The 27,009-nt window shown below is 49.5% G+C and overlaps 1 protein-coding gene across 2 annotated transcripts; it reads right to left on the bottom strand.

Annotated features, from left to right (window-relative positions):
• Positions 1–745: 745 nt before the first annotated feature.
• EDN3 (endothelin 3) lies at positions 746–25,098 on the bottom strand. 2 transcript variants are annotated; one of them, XM_049869682.1, is made up of 5 exons: positions 24,765–25,098; positions 23,859–24,144; positions 6,268–6,444; positions 4,200–4,295; positions 746–2,367 (listed from the first exon to the last, which is right to left on the bottom strand). In XM_049869682.1, the coding sequence occupies exons 1-5, from the start codon at positions 24,814–24,816 to the stop codon at positions 2,364–2,366; spliced, it is 615 nt and encodes a 204-aa protein (XP_049725639.1). In that variant the 5' UTR covers positions 24,817–25,098; the 3' UTR covers positions 746–2,363. The 2 variants fall into 2 exon arrangements, with proteins under 2 accessions (XP_049725639.1, XP_049725640.1); XM_049869683.1 differs by lacking the exon at positions 4,200–4,295.
• Positions 25,099–27,009: the final 1,911 nt, after the last annotated feature.

The following is a 27,009-nucleotide window of genomic DNA, read 5'->3' on the forward strand; positions in this document are numbered from 1 at the left end:
TTATGGCTTAAAGGGTTCAGGGTTTTTGTTAAGGGTGATGAAAACATTCGAAAATAAATACTGATTTTTGCACACAGTGAATGTAATTAATGCCACTGAATTGTACACATAAATAACGTTTAAAATGTTTTGCTACATATATTTCACCATAATGAAAAAACAAGGGAAACAAATCATGATGTTTCTCAGTGTCTGCATAAATAAAAATTGTCATTGAAAGAAAAGAGAAGATTCAATAAAACGTGCATTCGCTTCTGGCCACCGGCTCAAGAAGGATGTGTTTCTGCCCAGCTTGCATGCAGAAAACACGCCCACATGAAAGGCTGATGAAGGCCACTGTCAGTTGCTGGGAATGACCACTCTCTCCCGGAAACGCTGCCCCAAGACTGTGGTGGCATGGGGGGCTGGCAGAGGACCTTTCACATCCCTATAAAGGTGACCAGGATATAGGGTTATGGGACAGAGCCAGCTCTCTCCCCAAATTTATGTTTTCCTGACAGCCTTGGATGTTTGATCTCCCTGGGATGTCCCCAGCCCCCTGGCCTTCCTTAATATTCCAGGAGCCCCTTATCTCGCTCCGTAATTATCCTTAGATGGATTCTACTTTCTGCACTGAAACTCGCCTGTCCCCTCTTGCGGTTCACGGAAAGTTGACCTGTAGCCGTGCATACACCAGCTGCAAGGAAAAGCCAGAAATCAGGGCAAACTTTTACATTTTTTTTTTTATTATGCATTTGACAGTGTTTTCTGAGTGTTAGCATGATGAAAGAATTTCTCTTCAAGACAGCAACTTGCCACAGAGCCAAATGGTGCATATGCATTTTAAAAACGTAGCTCAAGCTTTAAAGAAAAAGAGTTTGGATTCAGGACACAATTTAAAAAATACATATATATGTATATATATACACACACAGTGACTTTACTTTTAAAAGATCCACATAAAAAAGAAGTTGAAGTCAAGAATAGCTTTCACAATAAATAATCGCTTCTCTAAACTGTACAAAATCCCTCTAGCAAATCAGACCCTTCCATTTCCTTCGGCTGGATATTCATTTGGATACCTGTACTAACTCAGGAGATACACATCTAGAATTTAGCATGTGGTTGAGGCCGGAGCTCAGTCTTTCACCATCTTAAACTTCTCCATGCCGTGACCTTGACGCGTCCTCCAATGTTCTCAGCTTCCTCCCACCGGGGGAAGACAGGCTTCACCCCAGTAGACGGACTTCAAGGTCACAGCCTCAAGGTGAGACCCCTGCAGCAGGACAAGCAGGATGGTCAGGGTGCAGCTGAAGGAGACTGTGAACTGTCAGAAGCTAATTACATAGATAAATAGGAATTTACATAAGTTACAAAGACTGTGTTCCTGGCTTATTTGGAAGCCGCTTCCCAAAGATCCACAGTGATTCATTAAGGGCAAAACATTCAGCCTAATAGCTTTGTGCGGGGAGGCTGTCTTTACAGTGGCTTTCTTCAAACAAGGCCTGGAACATGATTGAATGCTGGCCTGGAGGCCTGGGTGGCTACACAGGACACACAAAGTCAATCAACTGGACAAGAACAGACTCTTGGGTGCATGCCGCGGAGTTCGAAACGAGCAGATAGTAATTTTCTCCTTTTATGTCATAAGCATCAATGTTTCTTCTTCCTTCTTTTATTTTTTTTGAGATGTTTTGGGGGATACCTTGCACAGCTGTAAATTTCTGTCTAAATCCTACAAGCTTCGAACTCCTGTACAGCTACCATCTGTGTCTAAAGTGGGCACCCCCCTGGCCCTAGTTAACCATGCACCATGCCAGCTTCCTGCGTTTCAGGACAGACTTAAATGCATAAATGTCTGCCTGGTCCCGCCACCAGGGCCTTCACCTCTATATAAGACAGACATATGTTTACATTTGCAAAGTGTCACCTTGGACCCCACTTATTTTCCAAGAGAATTCATGTCAAAAGCCAGTAAGTGGATTTCCAACTCGCCATCCCTCTCCCAAAACAATTTCCTCCGTGAAACCGGAGCCACAGGTGTCGAGTACTGGACACATCTGGGATGGGTTTCCCCATTAGGGAGACCAGGCTTATTTGCATTTGGCCATTATGGGGGGTGGGAGGGTATTTTTAAGTAGGGTCCTTTGAGCGAGTTTTCTCCCCTCAGCACAATCCATCCATTTTGCTCAAAAAGGTGGAAATCTGACTCGTGTACATCCACGGGCTGAAGCCTCCCCAGGACAGGACGTGGTGGCCTGGCTCTCTGAAGGGGTCCTGGAAGAGTGAGACTAGAAGGCAAGCAGAGCGCGGGGAAGCTGCTGCAGCCAAGAGTTGATGGTGGCGCTATAAGCCTTCTTGTGTTGTCTGTCTTCGATGCCAGCCTATCTAAGGGACAAGAGAAAAGAAGAGCCATGTTACCAATAGCTCTTTCCTTACTCACAGAGGGGGACCATGAGTCTGACGTTTCTTCCTGCCCCATCATCAGCCCACCCTCCATTTTGAACCAAGCCTCATCACCAGAGCTTCTCAGCAATTTCAGAGCTGCCAGCCGTCTCAGAAGGTGTGACTGAGCCTGTGTGATAATGACAAGCGTCCACTTGGAGGACAAGAACATGGAAATTACTACCTCGCGTCTTGCAAGAAAGCAGGCACCGTGGCTTAATAAAATATTTTTTCTTTCCGAGGAAAGCTTCCTACAAGACCTTTGCCTGAATAATAAAAACCTGGAGGACCCAGCTTTCCTAGGAGATGGTAGGATAGGATCTCTCTCGGCCCTGTGGGGTGCCCGTGTTTACCAATCTCACTATCCTGACACGGAACGAACAGCAACAATGACGAGAGCAAAAACAAGCCAGTTGCCAAGTTGAGCTGATTCCACCTCGTGGCAACCCCATGTGTGTCAGGGTACAACTGTGCTCCACAGGTTTTTCTTTTTTTTTTTTTTTTAATGTAACATTTTATTGTGTTTTTGGTGTAAAAAAAAAAAAAAAACATTGTCACCGAGTCGACTCTGACTCATAGAGACCCTGTAGGACAGGGTCCTACCGTGCCCTATAGGGTTTCCAAAGCTGTCATCTTTATGGAAGCAGACTACCACATCTTCCACGGAGCAGCTGGTGGATTTGAACCGCCAACATTTCAGTTAGCAGCTGAAAGCTTAGCCACTGCACCACCGGGGCTCCTTTGAAATGAGCTAAACAAAAAACCCAAACCCATTGCCAATGAGCCCATTCCAACTCATAGTGGCTCCATGTGACAGAGCAGAACTGCCCCATAGGTTTCCAAAGCTGTGATCTTTATGAGAGCAGATCCCAGGTCTTTTTTCCCAAGGAGCAGCTGGTGGGTTTGAACCGATGACTCCTGAGTAAGCAGCTGATCATTTAACCACTGTACCACCAGGGCTCCTCCAGTTCCATAGGGTCCTCTGGGTGGACTCAAACCACCAACCTTCCAGTTAGCAGCTGAGTGCAAGCATGTACCACCCAAGGCCTCCTAGCAAAAACACTGAGTGTTTCTTCTATCAGGTGCTCTGCTGAGCCTTGAACACACCCACCCCAGGGCCTTGCAGGAGTCCCTTCCCCCACGCATCCCCATGGCTCACCCCTCACTTCCTTCAGGTCTTTATGCCCACATCACCTTTTAGGCGAGCCAACCCCTGCCCACCCCATCTACACCCACAGCCACCCTAGCACTTCCGGCCCCCACCCTGCCTTCCTGTTCTCCTCAGCATGCCCCTGTCTGTTGTACTTGTTTGCTTGCTGTCTGAGTCCCAAGAAGACAGACACCTTGTCGTGTTCCCTGCTGTGCCCCTGGCTTTGTGAACCATGCCTGGTACATAACAGGTGCTCAGCAAATCTGTGCTGAATGAATGCATGAGCAAATGAATAAATGACAGGATGGATGGATGGCTTTAATCAAGACCCACCTTCCCCAAGAGGAGTTTTGGTTTTGGGGGGTGGAAAAGAGAAAGAGAAACAGGTTGGAAAGGCGCGTGGAGTGGCAGCTGGGGTTTGACTCATGCTCTCCTGGGACCCCTCCCTGCCACCTCGTCCGCCTCTGTCCTCTGTTTTTATTACAGGTGCTGGCAGGTCCCTCTCCGGACCACTAGAAGCAATCTGCCACCAATTTGGAAAGGCTCCTGTATACTGAGCATGGTCTAATCTTCTCTTGGTAAGTCCCTGCAGGAAGTCCAGGCAATTGTTAGGAACATAAATTACCCTTGCATTGCAGATGTGCGGGCAAGTTGGTAAAGACGGTCTCTGATGGATGGAATGACAGATTCACCCAGCTCGGCTGCAAGAGACCGGCAGGATCTCTCATAAGAAAAGAGAAGCAGGTTACAAATAATAATAATAAAACAAATGAGGGGGTTTGGGGAAGCCTGCTACCAAGTGGTTGTAATTCACCTCTGTCCAGAACCAACTGAAAGGAAGAAAGGAGGTTTTGCAAAGACCACGGGTTGCAAAGTAGGAACGTGGGGCTAGGTGGACAAGCCTGAGGGTGTCCAAGAAGCAGCAGTGACGAGCTTTGTCCAGGCCCAGAAAATCCAGGGTTGGAAAGGACATGAGAGTCAGCTCACAGGACACAGGGCAAGCTGCCCAGGGGCAGAGGAATGACAGCGTCTGTCTGTCCACAGCTTCAGCCCTCTTGCCCCTAGAATAATGAACCAATAGGATGTTGCCTGGGGTGCAGCACCCCACGAGCTGTGGGGTTTCCACCAGCCACTTTCTCCAACCAGATGCTGCCACCCAAGCATCCCCCCAAGGGAACCTCAGGAAGCTGCTTCACCTCCAGTGGCCACTGGCCTCCCCCTCTTTTTCTCTGCCTAGCTTCCCGTGCCCTGGAGGGCTTCCAGTGCCCTGCGGGTACCATGGGGAGAAAGCTGGCTTTCCTGAGTCGGCCTGGATTTCCGGGTGCCTGGGTCCCGGTGTCAAACAGAGACCTCCTCTTCCTACCGGTGAGCATATCAGCGTCCCCTTCCCTCCACCTCCCATGACGCATACCTTGTGCAGGGTCAAGTGACGGAGCCCTACCCACTACTCTGTCATTCATCTGACGTTAAAGACCCAGAAAGAAAAAGGAAAGTACGTTAGCACTGGGTTTTCCAGACAGCACACCCTGGGCCCGGCCCCTCTGGCGCCTCTTCTTCATCACCCTCTGTGTGTGTGTGCACGCGTGTGCATGTGTGTGTGTGTGTGTGTGTGCATGCACATGCGCACATGTGCCAGGGAAGCCACTAATATGGCATCCCCCACACCAGCTCTAAAAAAGAAGGGGTTTATAAAGGGCAGTTATGCCGAGCAGGGTGGATGAGTCTTGGCCCAATGTAAAGAAAAAGAGGCAAGAGGAGAATTCACAGGAATACCTGTTAGGTGTTAATACCTGTTAGATGAATACCGACTTCAACCGCCCAGCTGGGCCATATCCAGAGTTCCTGAGTGGTGCAAAAAGTTAATGTGTTCAACTGCTAACCGAAAAGCTGAGGGTTCAAGTCCACCCAGAGGTTCCTCGGAAGAAAGGCCTGGTGATCTACTTCCAAAAAATCAGCCACTGAAAACCCTATGGAGCACAGACCTACTCTGACACACACGGAGTGGCCAGGAGTCAGAACTGACCTGATAGCAGCTGGTTATGTTTGGGTTTGGGGACCACATCCAGGGTCTGAGCATTCATCAGATTGAATGTTGACTCATAAGCTTCTCTCGAGCAGTGACCACAGAACAGGATCTGAAACTCAGGGGCTATGGGGACCACCAAGTAAGATAAATGAGAACCAAGGTGAGTGGGCACTGCATGCTCCACTCAAACAGGGAGGCCGCACTCAGCACCAGCCTAATGACCAGGCGGGAATATGGGCCCAGGGAGGCCAGATGGCTCCATCTGCTTTTTAATGTGAAGCTAAAAATACACGTAAAAAAAGTTTTGTTTTTTTTTTCGGTGAATTCTTCAATCTTCAAATGTAGGCAACTTGTTCAGATTTTTTCCAAGTGCACTGCAGGCCAGAAGACATACATCTGGAGATGAGACATGGCCCTGGGCACACGGCCACCTCTGTTCTGGGAGGCAGCAGAGGGACGCTGTGACCACCCAACCTCCTGGAGTTGAGGGCTGCGTTCATGGGGCCACCAAGGTCAGGACAGGCTTGATGACCAGTCTGCACCTTCACAGGGCAGTCAGACCCTCCTTCCAGAAGGCCCTGACCCAGCCTCACCCAAGAACAATTAGTATCCAGGACGAGTAACCTGGCGGTGTTGGGGCGAGGTGGGAGGCGGGGGGGAGACATACCTGCTGCCATCCAGGGCTTGGGAACAGAAGTGCACACAGCCCTTGTCACCTCTCTCCGCACAGGCGCAGCGCAGGTGTGTCCGTGTTGGAGGCCAGGGGCTTTCTGTGGAGGGATCCACAGACCTCTTGCCCCGGAAGCTTCCCCAGTAATTGGACAGTCCATAGGGCACAGTGCGTCTGCAAAGGACCAGAGCACGTTAGAGCCCACGCATCTGGGCGAGGTGACCAGCAAAGGACCACAGAATTGTGGAGCCCGTCTGGGGGAGCTGACCAAGCTCCCCACTCACAGTGTCCCCACCAGCTGGCCAGGAAAGGGTGGGGGTTGAGGGGAAAACTGTTGCAGAAACAAGCAATGTGGGTGCAGTGACACTCAGGAACTGCGGGGACACCCCCACCACCACTTTGGGGCTCACGTAGCCTCTTAGTGATGTGTTCTTCTCCCCCCCCACCACTTCAACCTCTAGAAGGTGTGTTGGGGCTGAGGGATGGAAAGAGGCGGAGGGCATGGGGAAAGAAAAGGGTCCCCTTTGCAGGATCAAGTCTCAGCACCCCAGGGAGCTGTCTCAAGCAGACGTCCGTGTATGCATACATGCATATGTGCATGTGTATGTGTGCACATCTGTGTTCATGTGTTTACGAGTGCACAAGTGTATGTTGAGTTCCGTGTGCACATCTGTGTGCGTGTGTAAGAGTATGCACATATGTGTGAGTGTGTGCACATGTGTGCATGTGTGTGTGCGCACATGGACATCTATGTGTATTGTGTGCATATTGTGTGCACATGTGTGCATATGTGTGTATTGTGCACATGTGTATGTGTGAGTGTGCATATGCACACCTATGTGTACCTGTTTCCATGCATGTGCACATGTATGTGTGCACCTGTGTGTATGTGTGCGTGTGTGTGCATGCACATCTGTGTATGTATGTGTGAGTGTGCACATCTGTGTGTGTGCACATGCGTGCACATCTGTATGTGTGTGCATGCACAGCTGTGCACCTGTGTGTTCTGAGTATGTGCATGTACTTCTATGTGTGCACATATCTGTGTTTATGTGCATGCATGCATGTTCATGTGTGTGCATGTGCATATGTGCAAGCATCAGCCTTCCCCACCCCAGCCATGGCTGAGTTCTGCCTGTGGACACTCTGAATGCAGGCCTTTGCTCTTTTCAAGATGGAACTGCTCAAAGGCCCCTCCAGTCCTGGGCTCCTCAGGGGCAGGTTTCAGCTCCTCAGCTCTGAAAATTCTGCCCGGGCCTCTGCCTCACCCTAAAAAATAAACACCCTAGAAAGCCAGAAATAATTCAGAAAACCAGAACACTCCATCCAGAAGTCTTCCTTCCTGTGCCCAGAGCACCTGACAAGGTCATTCAGGTGGAAACCTGTGCTGGTCCCCAACTGTGTCCTGACCCCAACTCCTGGGCCATCAATACCGGTAAGACACCTGCCTCACCCGGCAGCCAGAGCCATCCCTGCCTTGAACCCAATTTCTTTTGTGTGCACTTCAGGTCTCACAGTTAGTGCTAATGGGACTGAGACAAACACAATTGCAGTCATCACAGTGACCCTGGCCTCCAAGTCATTTCCCCTCGGTGCCCTCTGAGAGGCCTGTGGACACCCTGGAGATGAGGCTCTGGATAGAACTACCCTTGGGAAAGTCTGACTATGAAGAAAAAAGAGTCTGAAACTGTTTACCCAATTCATTTATGGTTGGGCTTGGCAGGGGGAGGGGGAGGGAGACGGTTGTTGACAGTGTGGTGTGGTGGATCACTCTTGTGTGGCCTTTCTCTCCGTGGCCGTCTAACTCCCACCCAAGCGATCGGACGGGACTGTGCAGGCAGGGTAATTGTGGCCCAGCAAAGGGATTGGTCAGTTCTGCCACCCCGCTGGGCTGGAGGTGGGCCCTCCCAGAGGTGGGAGAGACGATCCCACCACCACCAAGGAAGAATAGCCAGGAGTGAAAAGCGTGTGCCTGGATCCCTGTGCTGAGAAACTTCTGGAACCAGGAGACAGAGAGAGAGAGAGAGAGAGAAGCTGTGGCAGAGAAACGACAGCAGGAGACAGCGTGGTGGGCCTCCCAGCCCACAGAGCAAGAGAGCTGAGTGCCTTTGGACAGGAGGCCTGCTGGCAGACTATAGTGCCTCTGGACACTTCCTGGCAGAGCTAAAAGAGCTTTGTAACACTTGCCCAAGCGGGCAGAGGCTGAGGGTCAGAGAAGCGTGCCTGTGAGCATGGCTGGCAAGAGGCTGTCCTGATGGAAGAACTGTACCCTGAGGGTTCCTGAATCTGAACTGTAATCTGTTACTTCCCGAATAAACCCCATAATCGTGAATATTGTCTGTGAGTTCTGTGTGGCCATTGCAATGAATTATCAAACCCAGCAGAAAAGCAGAGTGCATCACGGGAGGGATAGTTGGTGTTAGAATTGGTAAAGATGGTGGGGGGAGGAGGCATTTCCTATCTCTGCTTTATAGGAATCAACCTTGGGCTGTTGACCTTGATTCTCCTTCCCCCTCGTGAAGTTAGAGGAGGTCAGACACTGCCCCAAGGCATTTTTACAGACAGCAATGAAATGTTTAAATCTATTTCTTATGCATGTGGGTCTCCAAACCCTCTCGCCCCTGAGGGAGGCCACTGCCAAGGAGTTCAGTGGGAAAAAGTTAAAGCAGTTGCTTAAGTCATTAGTGCTATTAAGCAGGATTTGTGGGACAAATTACTAATCACTAATGGAAATTTACGGTGGCCAAAAGCTACTTTTCCAATAAGTCTTGGTTTTCTTGTGATTCCCCAAAGATTACCTACTTGGGTTTCTTTGAACCCTATGAAGTATCACCGGTCATCTGTCTCAAAAGGTGTCCTGACATCCTCTATGGGGTTTCAAAATAAAATCAAATTGAATTTATTTTAATTTGAAAAACACATGCCATGGAGCCTTTTGGGGGCAGTGGGGGCAAAATCAGGGGTTCCCACAGTGACCTGACATTTGAGCCATCCACCCTCCTTGCTTGGAGACCAGAACTAGGGAATTTAACCAACCATGGGCCCTCTCTTGTCCTTCTCGCCCTGACTGCTTCCCACCCAAGTTCGCTGGGCACTGTGATGGGGTTCTGTCCTGACCAGGGCAGCCCCAGCTGCTGAGCTGTGTCCGCTCATAAAATAAGAGAAAGAAAGCAGGGTCTATTTGTGTTCTGAGCTGAACCCTTGCTAAAACCCCAGTTTCTTTCAGGAATGGGAAAAGGGTAGGGAGAGGGTAGTGAAACAATGCTGACATTGTTGTGAGGCAGGATTTGGCTAAAGGTATATTTTTCCAGTAGTAGGGCCACATTAAATCTCTAAGTGTTGACACGAAACCCAGTCCCTCCATTTCTCAGTGAAAATTACACACGAGCAATAACAATGCGCCCATTACCTTTCAACAGCGAGACCTGCAATTTTGAAATTGCCCTCAGCTGATCATGGATTTGTGCACGTACAGCCACTCAACTCGGGCAAAAACACTTTCAAGTGTTTTAAGTCAGGAAACAAGGCAACGCAGTATCTGTTAATAGGGAAATGCTCACTTTTCCTGCAGCTGTGCCCAGAGAGCTAGGAGACAAAGAGAAAGACAAACAAAAACCCCTATAGGACAGAAAAGAACTGCTCCATAGAGTTTCCAAGGAGTGCCTGGTGGATTCGAACTGACGACCATTTGGTTAGCTGCTGTATCACTTAACCACTACGCCACCAGGGTTTCCACGGCCCTTGTAATTTTCAATGAATGTTTACCAAGAAGCCCAGCTCCTGTTTGCTTCCCCTTCCCCACGGCTCTGAGACATAAAAAACCCTTCGCCAAAACTTAGGTATCCAAAATGTGCGCACCGGGGGCTGACCCGGGAGCTAGGATGGAAGCTGAGGGACTAGAGGACTTTTTTTTTTTTTTTTTAATATAAGAACAGGAATTTATTGTCTTACAGTTCTGGAGGTCAGAAGTCCGAATTCAGGGTGTGGGAAGGCTCTAGGGGAAGGTCCTTTCTTGTCTTTCTGGGCTCTGGTAGGCTCAGGGGTTCCTTGGCTTGCAGCTATGGCATCATCTCTGTTGTCACATGGTTGTCTTCCTTCTGTCTGTCTCTCTGTCTCTTCTCTTCTTTAGGGCACCATAGGTAGTCCTAGTGGTGCAGTGGTTAAGCACTCTGCAGCGAACTGAAAGGTTGGTAGTTCAAACCCATCAGCTGCTCCGCAAGAGAAAGATGTGGCAGTCTGCTTCCATAAAGATGACATCCTTGGAAACCCTATGGGGCAGTTCTACTCTGTCCTATAGGTCACCATGACGGCAACCAGTTTGGGCCCAGCTGCCAGAAAAGTGAGCGTTTCACTGTTAACAGATACTGCATTGCCTTGTCTCCCGACTAAAAACACTTGAAAGTGTTTTTGCTCAAGCCGAGTAGCTGTACGCAGGCAGCGGGCTTGGTTTTTTGTTTTGCTTAGAGGACACCATTAGATTGGCTCAGGACCTGCCCTACCTTGGTATGATCTTGTGTTAGTTTACATGAAAACAACTTCAAAAGCCCTATACCAAAACAAGGTCATGTTCACAGGCACCAGAGTTTAGGGCTTCAACCTAAGTGTTTGGGGACACGCTTCAAACCACAACGCTTAGGATATGGGGAACAGGCTGGCTCTGGACATGGTCGATGCTTTCTACACAGCCACAACGTTTTGTTGACAATATATTATGTAAAGTTATAAAAAGATTCATTGCCTATGATCTTAAATTTCTACTTCTATAATTTTATCATAAGGAAAAAATCATAGATATGCAAAAATAATTTTATATAAGGATCATCATTGCGGAGACATTTTTAATAATCAGAAAAAACTGAAATAGTAAAAATTGCCCAATCAAGGGGACTTTGTTTAAATAAATTGGGATATGTCAGCATGAGGCAATAACGTTATTACGGTGCTCTAGAATATGATCTAGGTCACAGCAGGCCCACCCTATAGTTTGTAGAGTTTGGATCAAGAGTGTAAATGGGGGCCCACGTCCCATAGGTTAAACATTTTAAGGTTTTAAATCAAGCTGATACACTTCAGAAAACAAAAAGTTCTACGCCCTGCCTGGGCAAATATAGCTTCAAAACACCCTGGAATGCCAGGACTGGATTTAGAATTCTCAGACTCCTTGAAGCGTAAAGCACTACATTGACAGTTTACTGATCCACAAAAGGGGTTGTTGGGCAGATTGAATGAGATACTGCATGAAAAATACTTAGCAAAGAGTTACCACTAAATTAATGTTAGCTAATGCTATTTGATCTAAGAAATCAAGTGGGTTGTATCAGGTAGAAAAATCCATGACAGAGGTTGACATACTGGCATTTTGTGGGCTTCATCCAGTCAACAGAGTTATGTTTCTTGGCTTTTTTTTTTAATCTGGAAATTTCACATGAACATCCTGATTTCCAGGCTTTCTTGCATAACTGGAAGATGTGCTAACACCAAGCCTGCATGTCAACATGGTGCCATTGTCTGGACTGAGCAATGGCTCCGGGAGACTGGGCATAAGTACTCCAGTTTGCTCCAGTCATCACCACTGCCCATAGGGTTACGCCTGTCCTTCTCTCGTGTTTGTTCCCTGTCTGGTCCGTATGGACGTTTGAGTTTACAACCCTGGTCTAGTGGCTTGTCCCATAAATCAAAGAGACAGGTCCTATAACAGTGACAAAATTAGGACCTGATATTACTATTCTCTCTATAAATATAAAACCCATTGCCATTGAGTTGATTTTGACTCTTAGAGACCCTACAGGACAGAGCAGAACTGCCCAGTTGGGTTTCTAAGGCTATAATCTTTACGGATGCAGATTGCCACATCTTTCTCCTTTGGAGCAGCTGGTGAGTTTGAACCACCGACCTTTCAGATAGCAGCCAAACACTGAACCACTGTGCCACCATGACGCCTCTTTATACATATAGTTGGATTTGTTTATTCATTTTTAAGTCCAGGTTACAGCTCAGTGTGTCCCCAACAACAGAATGTGTGCATGTCACAATCAGAATATATGAAGTGTTGATGATCCAGCTCCTTTGGTCACATTTTTCCTTCTGAAATGAGAAAGCAAAAGCAATATTGCCTCTGGCCCCAGGGGACAAACTTACAGGAGGCCCACCTCTGCTGACCTGTCCTTTAACTGAGAGAAGGAGAAACAACTGTTTCTCAAGAGCAGACGGTCAGGAGGCAGCTCCCAGCTGCCAGGCACCAGCCGTCATTAGACACTGCCTCCTACCATTCCCCAGAGAAATAATTTCTAGACTCTAACACGCTTTCTAACTACAGCTCGATTTCAGGTTTTATTAAATTCCTTTCTTGGAAGTCACCACTCACCCCCTCTCCTGGGTTTAGAAACAATCTGTTGGGCAAGAAAGAAAGTGTTGGTTACCTTCACTTACTATCTTTGGAAACTCATGAGAAAGAACTGCTAGGTAAGAACTTTGTTCCAACTGGTAAGAAATGCTGAAATACCTATAGGAAGTGGTTGGACAATCAAAGGTCCGTGAAAGTATCCATTCGATTTGACAAGGGTCTGGTGGACACCCGCTCACTGCAAAGGCATGGAGGCAAGGGGAACAGGCAAGGGCACGGGTCTTGTCTGTCTCTTTCACCTCTGTACACAGGGCAACAGACGCATGTCCAGTGCAGAGTGAAGCCCAATAATGTCTGCTAAATGAATGAGGTCCTAGCCATTACTTCTAGGTCATGTCTAATTGCCCAAATATACAGAATTCTTAGCTAACTTAATGGATTCCCACTTTTCTGTCCTCCAATTGGCCCATCTTTGAAGGTTTTTTCTAGAGGGAAAATGGTCTCTAATGATTTGAAGTGCAAGAACCATGTCTTGACAATGACCCCTGCAGCCCACAATAGCACCTCGATGGAGAAACCAGGAGCACAGGTAGGAGGGCCATCAGAGGCAGCACCAGAGGCCTCACAAGGCTGGCAGCTAAGAATGAAGCTTCAGTCCAGGCGGACCACCAGCTCACCAAGTGCCTGAGTAATGCCTCCCTCTGGGCTTGAGAAATTCAAGGGCTGGCTGATCTCTACCAAACCCCATCCAGGCCCAAATCCCACTTCAAATTCCTCACCATCATTTGAGCATGGATGAGAGAAAGACAGATGTCACATGGTCATCTCCAAGGAACACTGAGAAGAACACATGCTGTAGTAGCTGAAACAAGGATTATGCCCCAGAGCAGACAGAGAGGGCCTTCCCCAAGAGCCAGTGCCCAGAATTTGGACTTCTAGCTTCCCGAACCGTGAAAAACTAAATTCCTGTTCATTAAAGCCACCCACTTGTGGTATTTCTGTGGTAACAGTGCTCGATAACTAAGACAGCCTTTGGTCTCAGGATCTCCAAACAGTGCGGTTACCGCAGGGAGAGGCCTAGGCCTCCACTCCGGCAATAAAACCCACCACAAAGTGTGGGCTCACTCATCCCAGTCAAGCTAAGGTCAGAGGTTCCCAGGATCTCAGCAACTGTATTTAGAAAGGGTCCCCCTAAACTGTCTGCACTCTTCTGGTGCCCTATTACCATATGCTGAGCATTAAACTAACCCCTAAGCCACAGAATGTACCCTTCCAGCAGCTCACTGGAATACAGATACATTCCTCCACCACACAGGCGGCTGTGCACTGAAGGACATTTGGAGGAAGCTCTATGGGCCAAACAAAAAGAGAACAACAGAAAAATGCTTCTGTTCTTGTGGTGTGGTGTGGGATTTTCAAGAACCAAGATTCAAAAAACAAAAGGCAGAGAAACGAACTCCTCTGATAGGCGGGGAATGAAGCCATCTATGGAACCCCCACAGATTACTGGTTTCCCCTCATCTTGTACAACACAAAGGCGTTCAGGGGAGTTGGGCTAGAGTTTCTCTCCCCAGCCCGCGCTGACCCTGGCGCATTCCAGGTTGAATGTGGGCTCGAGAAACCCACGTCTCTCTGGCGTGGCCTCACTAGATCTTTATGCAAAGCTGTAGACAGATGTGGCTCAAAACAGCTCCCAGCAATAGAAAAAGAAGGGGTACAACAGGGGGCAGGGGATTTTTTTTTTTTAAGGATGGGGGTATTTGTAGAGGAATCAAGGGTGCAGACACCTTTCTGCACCCCTTGAAATAACGTGCAGAGGGCAAAGAGGGAACAGCCTTGCTAAGTTCCAAATTTCACATTAAGAATGGGAAAGATCCCAGTGAACCTGGACTTAGACTCATCATCACAACGAGGATAAAGATACCCTGCTTTCCTCTGAATTGAATCATTTGTGTCCTTGCATCATGCTGTATTGGTAGGATTCCACAGATTTATCACTTATCTCAAACCAAGAATACTTGAGTTCTTCATGGAATCCAGATTTTCTGGAGCCATTGAGGCTGGATGGCTGCTGAAACTATCACCCTGACGAAATCTTTAAAACTTGAACCCAAACTATCCCCTGAAGTCATCTTTGGACCAAATAATAGTTTAGCCTAATTAGAAAAGAATGTCTGCATTAAGCATTATACTTTTTTAAAGAACTATATGTGATCAAACTGACAACAGCAACTGGAAAGGATAGATGAGAAGCTTGGGGGGTGGTCAGTGAGTTTGTGTTAAAGATGGTGAAATAGTTCTGAAAAGGTTGTTGAGAACAGCAGCATGACTTGTAGCCCGTGTCACTGGATTGTGCACGTAGAAGTTGTGAAGCGATGTATGCTTTGTTGTGTATATTTTTACTAAAATTTTAATTATTAATTTCTTTTTTTTAAAGAATAGTTTCTGATGCAAAAATCTGGGAATGGATAAGGGTGATGGTTGAATAACAGGATGAAGATAATATTACTGAAGTGTACATTAAAGATTGCTGAAATGGTAGATCTTTTGTTACATATATTTACCACAATAATAATTTAAAAGAAAGAAAGAACACTTGAGCCTCTATCAGAGATACAGGCTTTATCCTCAAACAAGAAACCAGGGCCAGAGTTAGGGTAAGGAGAGTGAGGCAAGTCAGGCAAGTGTAGGCTTGGCTTTCATCTTTATGAAGTCTTGATATTTTGCTTATTGTGGATTTTTTGCATTCATTTTTGATTTTCTAAAATATTGTATTATTTATCTTTACTACTGAGTTTTGAGTACCCCTGTAAATCTTGCCTCAGCTGCCTCACCCTCTTCTTGGCCCTGCAAGTAACCAATGGAAGTGAGATTCGTAAAAATCCAAAAACGATATGTACGCCTCCTGGTGCCACAAGATTATCAGTGGGCAGTCCCCACCGGGCGTGTTGGGATATGGCAGGCCTGGCCCAGGACCGGAAGCTGGAATCACCAAGCGAAGCACCGAAGCTGGCTCCAGCCACACCTCAGAGCCTCCTCAGGGAAGCACTGTTTGCCTCCCTGCTTCCTTTGTTTGAAATTCTTGCAGAAATAAACCCAGCAAGAGGTGTCAGAGCTTTCATCTGCCTCCAGATTTAAGGCCAAGCTCCTCGCTGCAATGGCCCTTTCATCTAGCGAAAATCCAAATGCTCCCTCCAGGGTCATAGAGGATCATGACCTCCTTTGGACCACATTCTCCTGCTGCAAATCAAACTACCTCTGGGCTGCAAGGCCCCCGTCTTTCCTCGGGACAGGATCAGCTGTGCCTCAGCCGAGCCTCGCTGCTCCAGAACTCTCTCCACACCTCCTCCGGTGACTCCAGGGCACGGAAGGGGCTTTTGGGCCATGTTATCTCAACAGAAATGTGAACTCCTATAAGCCAACCATCCCATCAAGGCCCTCAGATTTTAAAGACGTACCTGGCTGCGAAATTATCGAAATATACCACCATAACTCAAAACCAGGATCTGCAATTGCACTAGATTCCCAAGGTTAAAGCGGGGGGGGGGGGGGGGGGGGAACTCATGAAGAAAATCCATGATCAACCAGAACTCTGAGTTCAGCATAACTTTTAGCCTGGCCCACACGATCTTCTTTTATGCATCCTTCTCAGAAGCAGGTCATGGAATTATTTTTTTAAGCTAATGTCCATAGAGCTTCCTGGGGCTGACTGCTTGGTCCCCAGTCTCTGGCTTCCTGTACCCAATTTCAGGTGCTGCCAGTGCTCCTGGAGCCGCCCAGGGTCCCTAGTCTACAAAGTAAGATGTATTCTGTTCACTCTGCAGGGTTTACCCCAAAAGACTGCAGCCAGACATTTATGGAAACTTCAGATCATGAGGTATTAAACAAAGAGGTGGGAAACAGACCATCAAAATTATCCTGAAATGCCAGATCCTAGTCACAAGCCCCACCTCCCCACTTTACAGACAAGAGATGGAGGCCTTCAGAGAACACAGTGGCTCACCCCTCAAACATTCCGCTTGTTTACCAAGGTAGGAGAGGAGCAACTGAAAACAAGACAGGAAGGGCAGACAGGGAGGGACTCAATTGCATCCTAGCCTGGTATCGACCTTTGGCCACAAGTGGCTTTATCAAGCTGCTTATCAGCAACAAAGAGACTGCCAGGCACACCTTTCCCAGGGTCTGTAAATCTTATACTGATCGAATGCTCATAGGCTGTCATCAAATATTTAAAGGACTGTGAAGTGCCAGATCCCTGGCTGCATAGTCGTTAAGTGCTCTGTTGCTAACCAAAAGGTCAGCAGTTTGAATCCACCAGCCACTCCTTGGTAACCCTATGGGACAGTTCTATATGGTTGGAACTGACTCAACAGCAAAGGGTTTTGGAGACATTTTGGAGACCCTGGGCGGTGCAAACGGTTGTTTGGCTGCTAACAAAAAGGTTCAAGGCTCAAGTCCACCCAGAGGTGCCTCAGAAGAACGGCTTGGTGACCTACTTCCAAAAACTCAGCCATTGAAAACCCTATGGGCACAATTCTACTCTGACACACACAGGGTGCCACGAGTTGGAGCTAACTCAACGGCAGCTGGTTAGAGGTTGTTTGCTAGCATTGTCTTGTCTTCAAGGTATTGGGTGTTGACTGGATTCCAAGCACTGAGATTTCTCATGTGATCAGCAACTTCATTTGTAGGGTATTATCATTTCCCCCACTTTATAGACGAGGTGACTAAGGCTCAGTGAAGTGACATCTTCTAAGCGCAGATCCAGGATTCCAGCCCAGAGGGTTTGATTCCAGACTGCCACCGTGGATGGATCTGCCCCTCCTTTGAGTGGGAGTTTGGATGAGATGATCCAGGTCCCATTTCTCTCTAAATGCCAAGAATTTCTGAAACGAAGGGTTAGCATCAGTGTGCAGCTAGGGGTGGATTTGAACACAGCCATCTCCTGTCTTTGGCACCAAGCAGCAAAGCAGATTACGGGCTGGAACAGCAGCCACAAAGAGGAAAAATCCACACCAAGGATGGAGCAAGTGACTCTGAGTGTCTCTCCATCTCTCAGGTACACACATCCCTGACATCACAGTACAAAACCTCCAGGCCCACAGCATGCAGGCGTGCAGATCAAGCAAGCCCCTCTGATAGACTGGGAGCATACCAAGGGCTCTCAGAGGCTAAAGGACAGGCCATGTGCTTCCCGGCCAGCCAGCACTGTGCCTGTAGAATAAAACTTACGGCACGTGGTGGTCCAAAGATTTAGGCTTTTAAGAAGCTTTGGTGGTGCACCAGGTAAGCACTAAACTGATAACCAAAAGGTCGGCAGTTTAAATCCATCGCAGGAGAAAGATCTGGCCATCTCCTTCCCTAAAGATTATGGCCTAGAAAACCCTATGGGGCAGTTCGACTCTGTCACATGCGGTCGCTATGAGTTGGAACTGACTTGATGGCAACTAACAACAACAACCATCCAAAGATATAGTTTTTTTCTCACGTGTTAATTAATTTATATAGAAAATTGTGCAAAGGGACAAACACTTTACTACATAGCATTATAACAGGTGAATTTTCACTATCAAAAAGAACAAAACCGCCCTGAATCCGTCACTGATGGGAGACTTGTCTTCCATTCATCACTGGGTCTCCTCAGCCCAGCCAAGTACTGAGCCAGTAGGTGCTCAATAAAAAATAGGCTGGATAATATACAAGGGAGTCATCTACTTAAGACAGCCCTGAAGGTGACACTGACCAGCTCAGGAAAACGTATGAAGGAGTGGCTTAGAGGGCAGGTTCAGAAACCAAACTGCCAGGGCTTGTAGCCCAGTCACCTCCTTACTAGCTCAGTAACCTTGACAAGTGACACAGCCCTGGGCTCTGTTTCCTCCTCTAGAATAGAAAGGACTATCATTGTTGTTGGCTGCCGTCAAATCAGCCCGTGTGTGTGACCCCAAGCACAATGGGACTGGACCCTTGTGATCCATGGGGTTTTCACTGGCTGATTTTCAGAAGTAGCTCGCCAGGCCTTTCTTCTTAGTCTTAGTCTGGAAGTGCTGCTGAGACCTGTTCAGCATCATAGCAACACACAAGACTCCACTGACAGATGGGTGGTGGCTGCACATGAGGTGCCTTGGCCGGGAATCGAACCCAGGTCTCCCACATGGAAGGGGACGATCACTAGAGAAGACAACAGTAGCCAGCTAATAGGGTTGCCGTGTGGGTCACCGGAGATGCTGTGTGGTACAGTCAGCCGTGGCTAGCGGCATCACCATTCTAATCATCATGTACTCACAGCCTTTCCCAGAACCACAATGTCCAGAAAGACTCTCTCCACCTGCCCTCAAATCACTGAATTTCCAGCATTGATACTTCCAGCCCTGGCTCATTGGTCAAGGTCCCTGACTCACATGGTAGGTACACACTAAAAACCCGCTCCCGTCGAGTCAACTCCAACCATCCAAAGACCCTATAGGACAGAGTAGAACTGCCCCATAGGGTTTCCAAGAAGCAGCTGGTGGATTTGAACTGCTGACCTTTTGGGTAGTAGCCGAGCTCTTAACCACTGGGGCACTAGCACCCCATAAACAGAAAGCTGGTTCTGGATCCAACCCATTCGACGGGGATGTTTGGAAATTCGGGTTGTTCCTTCCTTTCCTGGGAAACGTGTTAAAATGCATTTCTTGAACAATACAGAAGGCAAAGCCTGTTGTGATTTTGCCTTTTTGTGGTAGAACACATTAAAATACAAGTTTAAATGTTTTGTTAATTATTGTTATCGTTGTTTTTTTTTTACTCTTTACTTCTTTGAGAGATGGGGAGGAGAATGCAAAACAAATGTCATTCCTGCTGGATTAAGTAAGCGTGCCATGCAGATGGTGGCAGGTTGGTCTTATAGGGACGTGGTCAGCCACTGCGCAAGGAGAAGCCCTGCAGGTCACTGTTGTAGAGTCAGGCTGCCATCTTCATTTACAAAGGTGGTGCAGAGTTCACCCCCCACCCGTGGTCACACAACGAAGTAGGAGCAGGACACAGAGCTGAGCTCCTTGGCTCTCAGTGGGGACAGTCGATCCCAGATTCTCTGTCACCATCATGATTTCAAACACTCTGCCCGCTCTCTCATAAATACATTCCTGCTTGTCAGCCCATGTGTCTCAGGGTTTTGTTTGGAAAACACGGTCACCATCACAGCATCACAATGCTTCCCTCCTTATGTCCTCGGAGAAAGTAACAGAGGGCAGGCCCCCTCCAAACCCAGAGGACGAGGAACACATGGGGCTCTTCGCTGGGCACCCCACAGCCCCATCATCACTGGATGCTCCTTCACTCTTCAGCCTCTCAGGGGACATTTAGAACCCGTGTCCCCAACTATGTCATCAGACGCTTCTGCTTTTGAAGTATACTCATGGAGCCCAGAAGGGCACTGGTGGTTAGTAGTAGAATTCTCACCTTCCATGTGGGAGATGCAGGTTCAATTCCCAGCCAATGTACTTCACGTGAAGCCACCGCTTGTCTGTCAGTGGGAGCTTGCATGGTGCTAGGATGCTGAACAGGTTTCAGCGGAGCTTCCAAACTAGATGGACTAGGAGGAAAGGCCTGTCAATCTACTTCCAAAAATCAATCAACAAAAACCCTATGGATCACAACAGTCCAATCAGCAACTGATCATGGAGATGGTGCAAGACTGGGCAGCATTTGACTCTACTGTGCATGGGGTTGTCATGAGTTGGGGTCCGACTCCATGGCAGCCGAGAACAGCAACAACAACAGAGAGCAGCCCCAAAGTGCACAAGACTGGAAACACTTGTTCTGCTTTGTCAACTACCTCTATCCATGCTGACCTCTTGACAAACTTTCCAGGGTCATAAGACAAAATGTATTTTTCTCTAATTTAGAATTTTTGGTGTTTTTGTTTTTGTTGGCAGTGGTGGGGTTTTGGCGGGTGGAGGAGGGCTGGAGTAGCCCCACATGGACAAGGAAAGTCTTAGGAAAATCACACTGTGCCATCCATCAATTGGGATCTCAGCCACCTCTATAGAGGCGAGAAGTACAGTTGTCAAAGGACAAATTGGGTTCCTCTTTGGGACTGTGGACTTTTTGGAGATGAGGCAAGTTATGGGTGGTATCCCCAGGAAAAATACACATTCCCACACATGTGTGCAGGGATGGGCCGGCACTCAGAAGAGCACCCACGCACTCTGGAAGAAGAAACCTCGTTTATAGGAGAAAGCACTGCGGACTAGAACCGTATTGTCAACAAAGGAAAGAAAGAACCAACAGGCAGTAGGTCTAACCCAAAATTTGTCCAGCATTTACTGATGTCTACTAGGTGCTGGGTGATCAAGAAAGGGGTGACCATGCAGAAGTGCAAGAGGACTAGGCATGTGGGAGAACTGGAGAATCTTAGATCTGTTATCTGGAAGATTCTTAAGAGAGAGTCTAGTCACTTGAGTCTGAACTAGACAGCTAACATCCCACCCAGGGGCACAAAACTGGTCTCGGTAGTTAACTCCCAACATTACCCCTGCAGCTTTTAGGGTCCTGAAACGTAGCATAAATGATGATAACACTCACGGAACGCAGTGTCCACCTCCATGCAACTGAGTAGTCAGTGGGATAAAAGACAGCAAAAGCTGAAAACCACCTCAAGTTCAAGACCCTCGCTTTAGGCGTCAGGATCAAGGTTCCTCCAGGTTCTCAGACTCAGCAATGGCAGTCCCACCATGGAGAAGAAGAGAGAGCAGGAGAGTGTGCTGAAGAAGCAGGGGGCAGCTAAGAGAGAGACAGGGAAACTCAAGAGGTGGTACCTTAACAGCCTTCTCCAGGATGAGGCAGATGGAAGCCATGGGAAAAAGTCATCACACATTCCTATTGTTCTCCAGGGACCACACGCCCATCCCCGAGCCCTATCCCTATCTCTATCTCTGAGCCCTATCCCTGGGCCCTATCCCTGGGCCCTATCCATGAGCTCGATGCCTCAAATTCCAGTCTTGTAGGTGGCAAATGTGCATATCTACGTGTCACAGTGAGGAAAGAAAGAAGGGAGGGAGGGAGGGAGGGAGGGAGGGGCCCAGCAAGGAATGGAAAGGAACAGCAAGGCACGACCAGGTCCTCCAGAAAAATAGCCCACACAAAAATTATTTTACTTGTCTAATTTCGAACGCTCAAGTCTGGCTATTGTCATTTTTTTCCCCCGAGTAGCTCAGGAGACTCACAAACACCATATTTAATCATTCTTTCCTAGTGTTTAAAACGAACCAGGGTAAAAGGAGTGGGGAAGAGGTAAATCATACTTTGAGGGGGAAAGTTATCAAGTTGGCTGTCCTGGAAAGTCAGAGCTCCCTGGCTTCATCCTGGGCCATACAAGACAACTGGAAGTTCCCAGGCAGGATTTCAAACAGACCTCTGTGTTTGTTTAGCCTCGTGGACACATCTGAAGTCAGCACTCCCTCCCCAGCCTGTGCCCAGGGGCTTGGCAGACTGGCAAAGAAAGAGGGGTCTCTAAATCCTTTCCTCCTCCCAGCTCTCCTCTGTTTCAGGCCCCCTGCCCCTAATTCAATTGCCTTTCTTCTTTCTCCTTCAGGGTTCATAGATTGGAATTTCAGCCAAGGCAAGGGCTGGGTCTGGTGGCTGCCCAGTGTCATTGGCTCTGTGAAGCCAATCTGCTGCAATCACAATGCAGCCGGGAGAATAAGACTCACGGGTAGGACAGGTGTCAGGGTCACGGGCACTATAACAAAAGATGACCTGATAACTGTCCAAGATTAGATGGCAATCGACCATAGCCCTGTCCAAGATCTCCCACCCCCACCACAGGGATCCCACGCAGAGTACAATAAAGGGAAAGAAGACAGGGTGGGGGCCCAGCTTCCTGACCAAAACTGATTGTATGGTTAGGAGCCTAAGCTGACACAGCCCAGCCAGCAAATTCAGCCCTCAGGACCAAGTACATAATTTATGGAGCTCAAGGAGAAATGCCTACACGCAGCTCTTGTTCAAAAATGACTGAAAACTCCAAGATACCGCCAACAGAGCGCTAAACCGAGGGCGGGTCCTTCTGAGCTTGGGGCCCTGGTTGATGACCCCTGAGACTGCAGGCTGTGAAGCTCGCCCTGCCTACTGTTCTCCCATAATCTGTTGTGGCTAGAGGCCTGTCACCTGGCTTGAAGACCTTTGACCCCTCAGGTTTGCCCTCCTTTGCATCATTCTCACGGTACCCAAGAAACAATGAGCCCATCCAAGCTGCACCCAGTGCACTCAAAGCTCATTGGGCTTGGGATGAGGGAAGCCACTTCTTACATCTCAGAGTGGCCACGGTGCCTGTCCAGGCCAAGCTTCATGTTCACAACCAGCTCCTCGTTCCTAGCTGAGAATCACTGTAGTAGGGAAGCCAGCATGAGTCTCAAGGGCATTCAGCCTCCAGGATTGGTCTGACTCCCGGATTTTAGGGATGGGGAAAGCAAAGCCCATTGGGTTGGTGGCCAGAGCAAGGTCATATTCTCTTTATTGCACCCTCCTGTGTTTGCAAGATGATGACTCTGCAGAGGGGCTCCCGCACCCTAAGCAAGGGAATGGCAACACCGCCCAATCCTGCCACCCTCCATGAGTTCAGAGGAAGGCTGCCTTCACAGCAAGGCAGACCCCAGACTAACTCAGGATGGTGATGTCTAAGTCCTTCCCGACTGCAAGGGACAGGGGTGCCCTCTTTGGTCATGGCATTGCAGGATGGTGTGTGCACAGGCCATCCAGGAGAGCACAGGAGAGAGAAGGAGCTGGCCCAGGTGGAGTTTCCCCTGGTTGGGCACGTTCCCCGCTCTCTGCAGAGCAGGCTGCTTTCAAGGAATTTTAAACTCCATGGAGTCAGCCTTGCAGGTCAGGGGAGGGACAGGCCCAGTGAGACCCGGGGACAGGAGTTAACTCTCAGGCTTCCTGTCTCAGGAAAGAGGCTCCTGGGGACTCTCAGGTGTCTAATCCCTCAGGCTGGCTCAATTCACAAGGAGGGGGGCTCCCCCTTCCCCTGGACCAGAAACTCGAGGATTGAGTTTCTTCTGGGCCTGGCTGGGGACAAGGGTCACAACCCCTACCTGCAGACAAGGCTGGCAGGAAACCCCAGCCAAGAGCTGAAAGCTGTTCCAGGGGAGGCTCTGGGCCGGCTGCGTGGGGCGAGCCCAGGTCCCTCTGAGTGTGAGGATGTGGGCTGGCCCCAGGGGCACGTTCAGGGTCCCCAGTCCTGCCCCCCTCCCAGGGACTGACTCACTCTGGAGTGTTGATCCAGATGATGTCCAGGTGGCAATAGTAGACGCACTCCTTGTCCTTGTAGGTGAAGCAGGTGCAGCGTCGGGCCCGGTGGCGCACACGGCCCCCATCTGCGGCTTGCTCCCCACTCTGGCCTGGTCCCTGATCCTGACCAGGGCTTCCAGGACTCGGACCGTGCACCATCGTGGCCACGGTGAACACACCTTGCCCCTCAGAGCCAGTTGCAGGGAGGCCCCCGGGCTCACCGCTCCTGCCAGCGTCCTCCTGCTGGGGACGAGGCACGAATCCTGCAGGAGGAAAATGGAGGGGCCCCTGAAAACGCGGACCACTCCACAGCCGCCATCCCCAAACACCTGGAGGAGGGGGAGGAGCAGCAACCAAACTTCCTGAAAACTTTACAGGCCATTTGTACTTTCCGTAAAGTTTCCGAACTGGGCGCACATTCAGAAAAGATGCAAACTGCGCACAGTTCCTGAAACGTTTGCAAAGGATGTGCGCTGCGTTAGAAGCTTGCAAGCTATTTTCACTTTCGGAAAATTTTGCAAGCCCTCCGCACACTTTCTGAAAACTTTGCAAGCATTTCGCACACTCTCGGAAAACTTTCTAAGCACTTTGCAAACTTCCTGAAAACTTTGCAAAGTTTCTGAAAAGTTCCCAATTTTCATGAAAAGTTGACCAAAGACGGCCCGGGCACAGGTCTCCAGCCTGCGTGCGAGCTGCAACCTCCAGAGCCCGCGCACAGGTCATCTGTGCCCTCCGCCTCTGTCGCCAGAGGTGGCCTGCCCAGGCGAGCCGTCGCTCTTTGCCCGGCACACGTCCCCGGGGCTTCCCCGCGCACCCGAGCCTTTTGTGTGCGCTCGCGCCTGGAGAGGAACCGCGCGGAGAGGAGCTGCCCGCGCCCACTTACCTGCGGCGAAGGTCACTGTGAGCCCGAGGAGGAGCCACAGCCCCAGCTCCATGAACCCGGGTCAGGCCGGAGCCCCGGGCCGGAGGCCGAGTGCCTGAGGCCGCGCAGAGGCGTGCTCGCGGGCACCGCTGGCTCGCTGGCAGGCGCGGTGGAGTGGCGGGGAGGCGGCGGTCGCAGCTTCCCAAGCGCCGGCCCCCTGCGCCGGGCTGCTGTGAGTGCTGCTTTTCTGCCCGCACCCCTCGCTCCCCGCCCCCGGGCCGGAGCTGCGCGCGGGCCTTTGAACCCAGGGTGCGTGGGGGTCCTCCCAGGCGCGGGCAGCCAGCCAGCGCGCAGCGGCCGGGGCGGCGCACCGGGCGGCGGGGCGGGCGGGGAGGCCGGTGGATGGGGTTGGGGGGTGCAATAGGGGCCGGGACAGCTGCCGAAAGCCACACGCGCGCACACACGCGCACTCGCGCCGGCATCTGCACCACCCCCCCGCCCACTCCCGGAGCAGCAAGGGATGAAAAAAGGCCAAGGGTGTTCTCAGGGTCCAAGAGAAAGGAATCTTTCTCAAGGTTCATCAATGACACCTTCTTCCCCTTGCACAAGAGCCTGCCAGCCTGCCCAGCTGTGGGCGGACTCGGGGGGCATCGCAGCCTCTTCAGACCTCTCCCCTCTTTGGAGGAGTGCGGAGCTGCGTGGCAAAGTCAAGAAGGAGCTCAGACTTAGTAGTCCTCCGTGTTGGGTACTCGTCCAAGTGGGATGACTTACTTTAGTGCCGGTCAAGGTCCTTTCCCTGAAGGGCAAGTCCATTCATTCAACAACTTGACCACCCAAGGAGAAATGGCCTCTTCACGTCTTTCAGGGGCTTTCCCCAGTCCAGCTTGTGGGCAGCTCTCTCCAGGCGTCTGCACCCGATGCTCACAGAAGAGCGTTGTTGGAATTGCTCTCACCTGTACCATCAGCGCTGCAGTGTGCTTTGCCACTAAGTATATACATATAAAACAAAACCCAGTGCTGTTGAGTCGATGCCGATATATATACATATATGTGTATATATACATATATATATATCTCCAGTCTACTCCAACTCATGGTAGCTGACTCATGACAACCCCATGTGTGTCAGACTAGCACTGTGTTCCATAGGGCTTTCATGGCTGTGACCTTTTGGAAGCAGATTACCAGGCCTTTCTTTTGAGGCAGCTCTGGGTGGGTTCGAACCACCAACCTTTGACTTAGTAGCCCAGAGCTTAACAGGTTCAGGGCTTAACGGTTTGCACTCAAGGATTCATGCCTTGGCACCTTGGAAGTACTTTAGAAAGAGTTGTGGAATGAATGAATGAGTGAATGCTTTCCATGGTCGAGGCCCTGGACTACTGACCTCTGAAGACACCAAGAAGCCCTCACAGCCCCTCCCTCACCAGAGTTCCCTGACCAGAGGGAAAGGCAACAGGTAACAGGGAGGTAGCACTCCAAGTGCATGGGGCCACCATCTGCCTCTCAGCTTGGATTATAAGTTTGGAGTTGGCCTTTCCTGGGACCCCCAGGTGTAGCAGGGAGTCACAGTGTGGAGGAGGATAAAGACGACCGAGACCCTGGACTCACCCCTTCTCATTCCTCAGGGCACTTTGGTAGATTTAAAACATGCCCACAAATTCTTTGGCACCCTGCCCATATAAGCTAGAGTTGAATACCCACCCCCTTACCCCTTGTGGCCTTAATGACCCACTTCTAAAAAATGGAATGCAGCAGAAGTTACACTGAGTGACCTCTGAGGAGAGGTCATCAGAGGTGCTCAGGCTTCCACCTGACTCTCTCTCCTTGGCCACTTGTCCTCTAAACACAGATGCCACGCTGTGAGGAAGCCCAAACTAGCCGTGTGAAGAGAACACAGGGAGAGAGCTACATGGTTAAGAAACTGAGGCCTCCCAGCCAACAGCCACATCAACCACCGATAAGTGAATGAAGGAGCCTGCAGATGATTCAAGCTCCTGGCCTTCAAGGCTCCCAGCTGAGGACTACCTGCCTCTGTTGTGCCCTGTCCGGATTCCTGACTCACAGAATCCTTGCGAGTAATGAATGGTTGTTTTACACCACTAAAGTCCGGGTAATGTGTTACAGAGCTGTAGTGACTCAAAAAGAACTCAAGTCCTCAGAATTGAAGCTTAAGCTTCTCCACCATCTCTATCCCCATTCCACACTGCCCAGCCTTTGAGTCCAAGTCAAGGAGCAGAAGGGAGTGAAGAGTGAAGGGCGTCTTTCA

Source organism: Elephas maximus, chromosome 25, assembly GCF_024166365.1.
Source record: "Elephas maximus indicus isolate mEleMax1 chromosome 25, mEleMax1 primary haplotype, whole genome shotgun sequence".
Lineage (NCBI taxonomy): Eukaryota > Metazoa > Chordata > Mammalia > Proboscidea > Elephantidae > Elephas > Elephas maximus.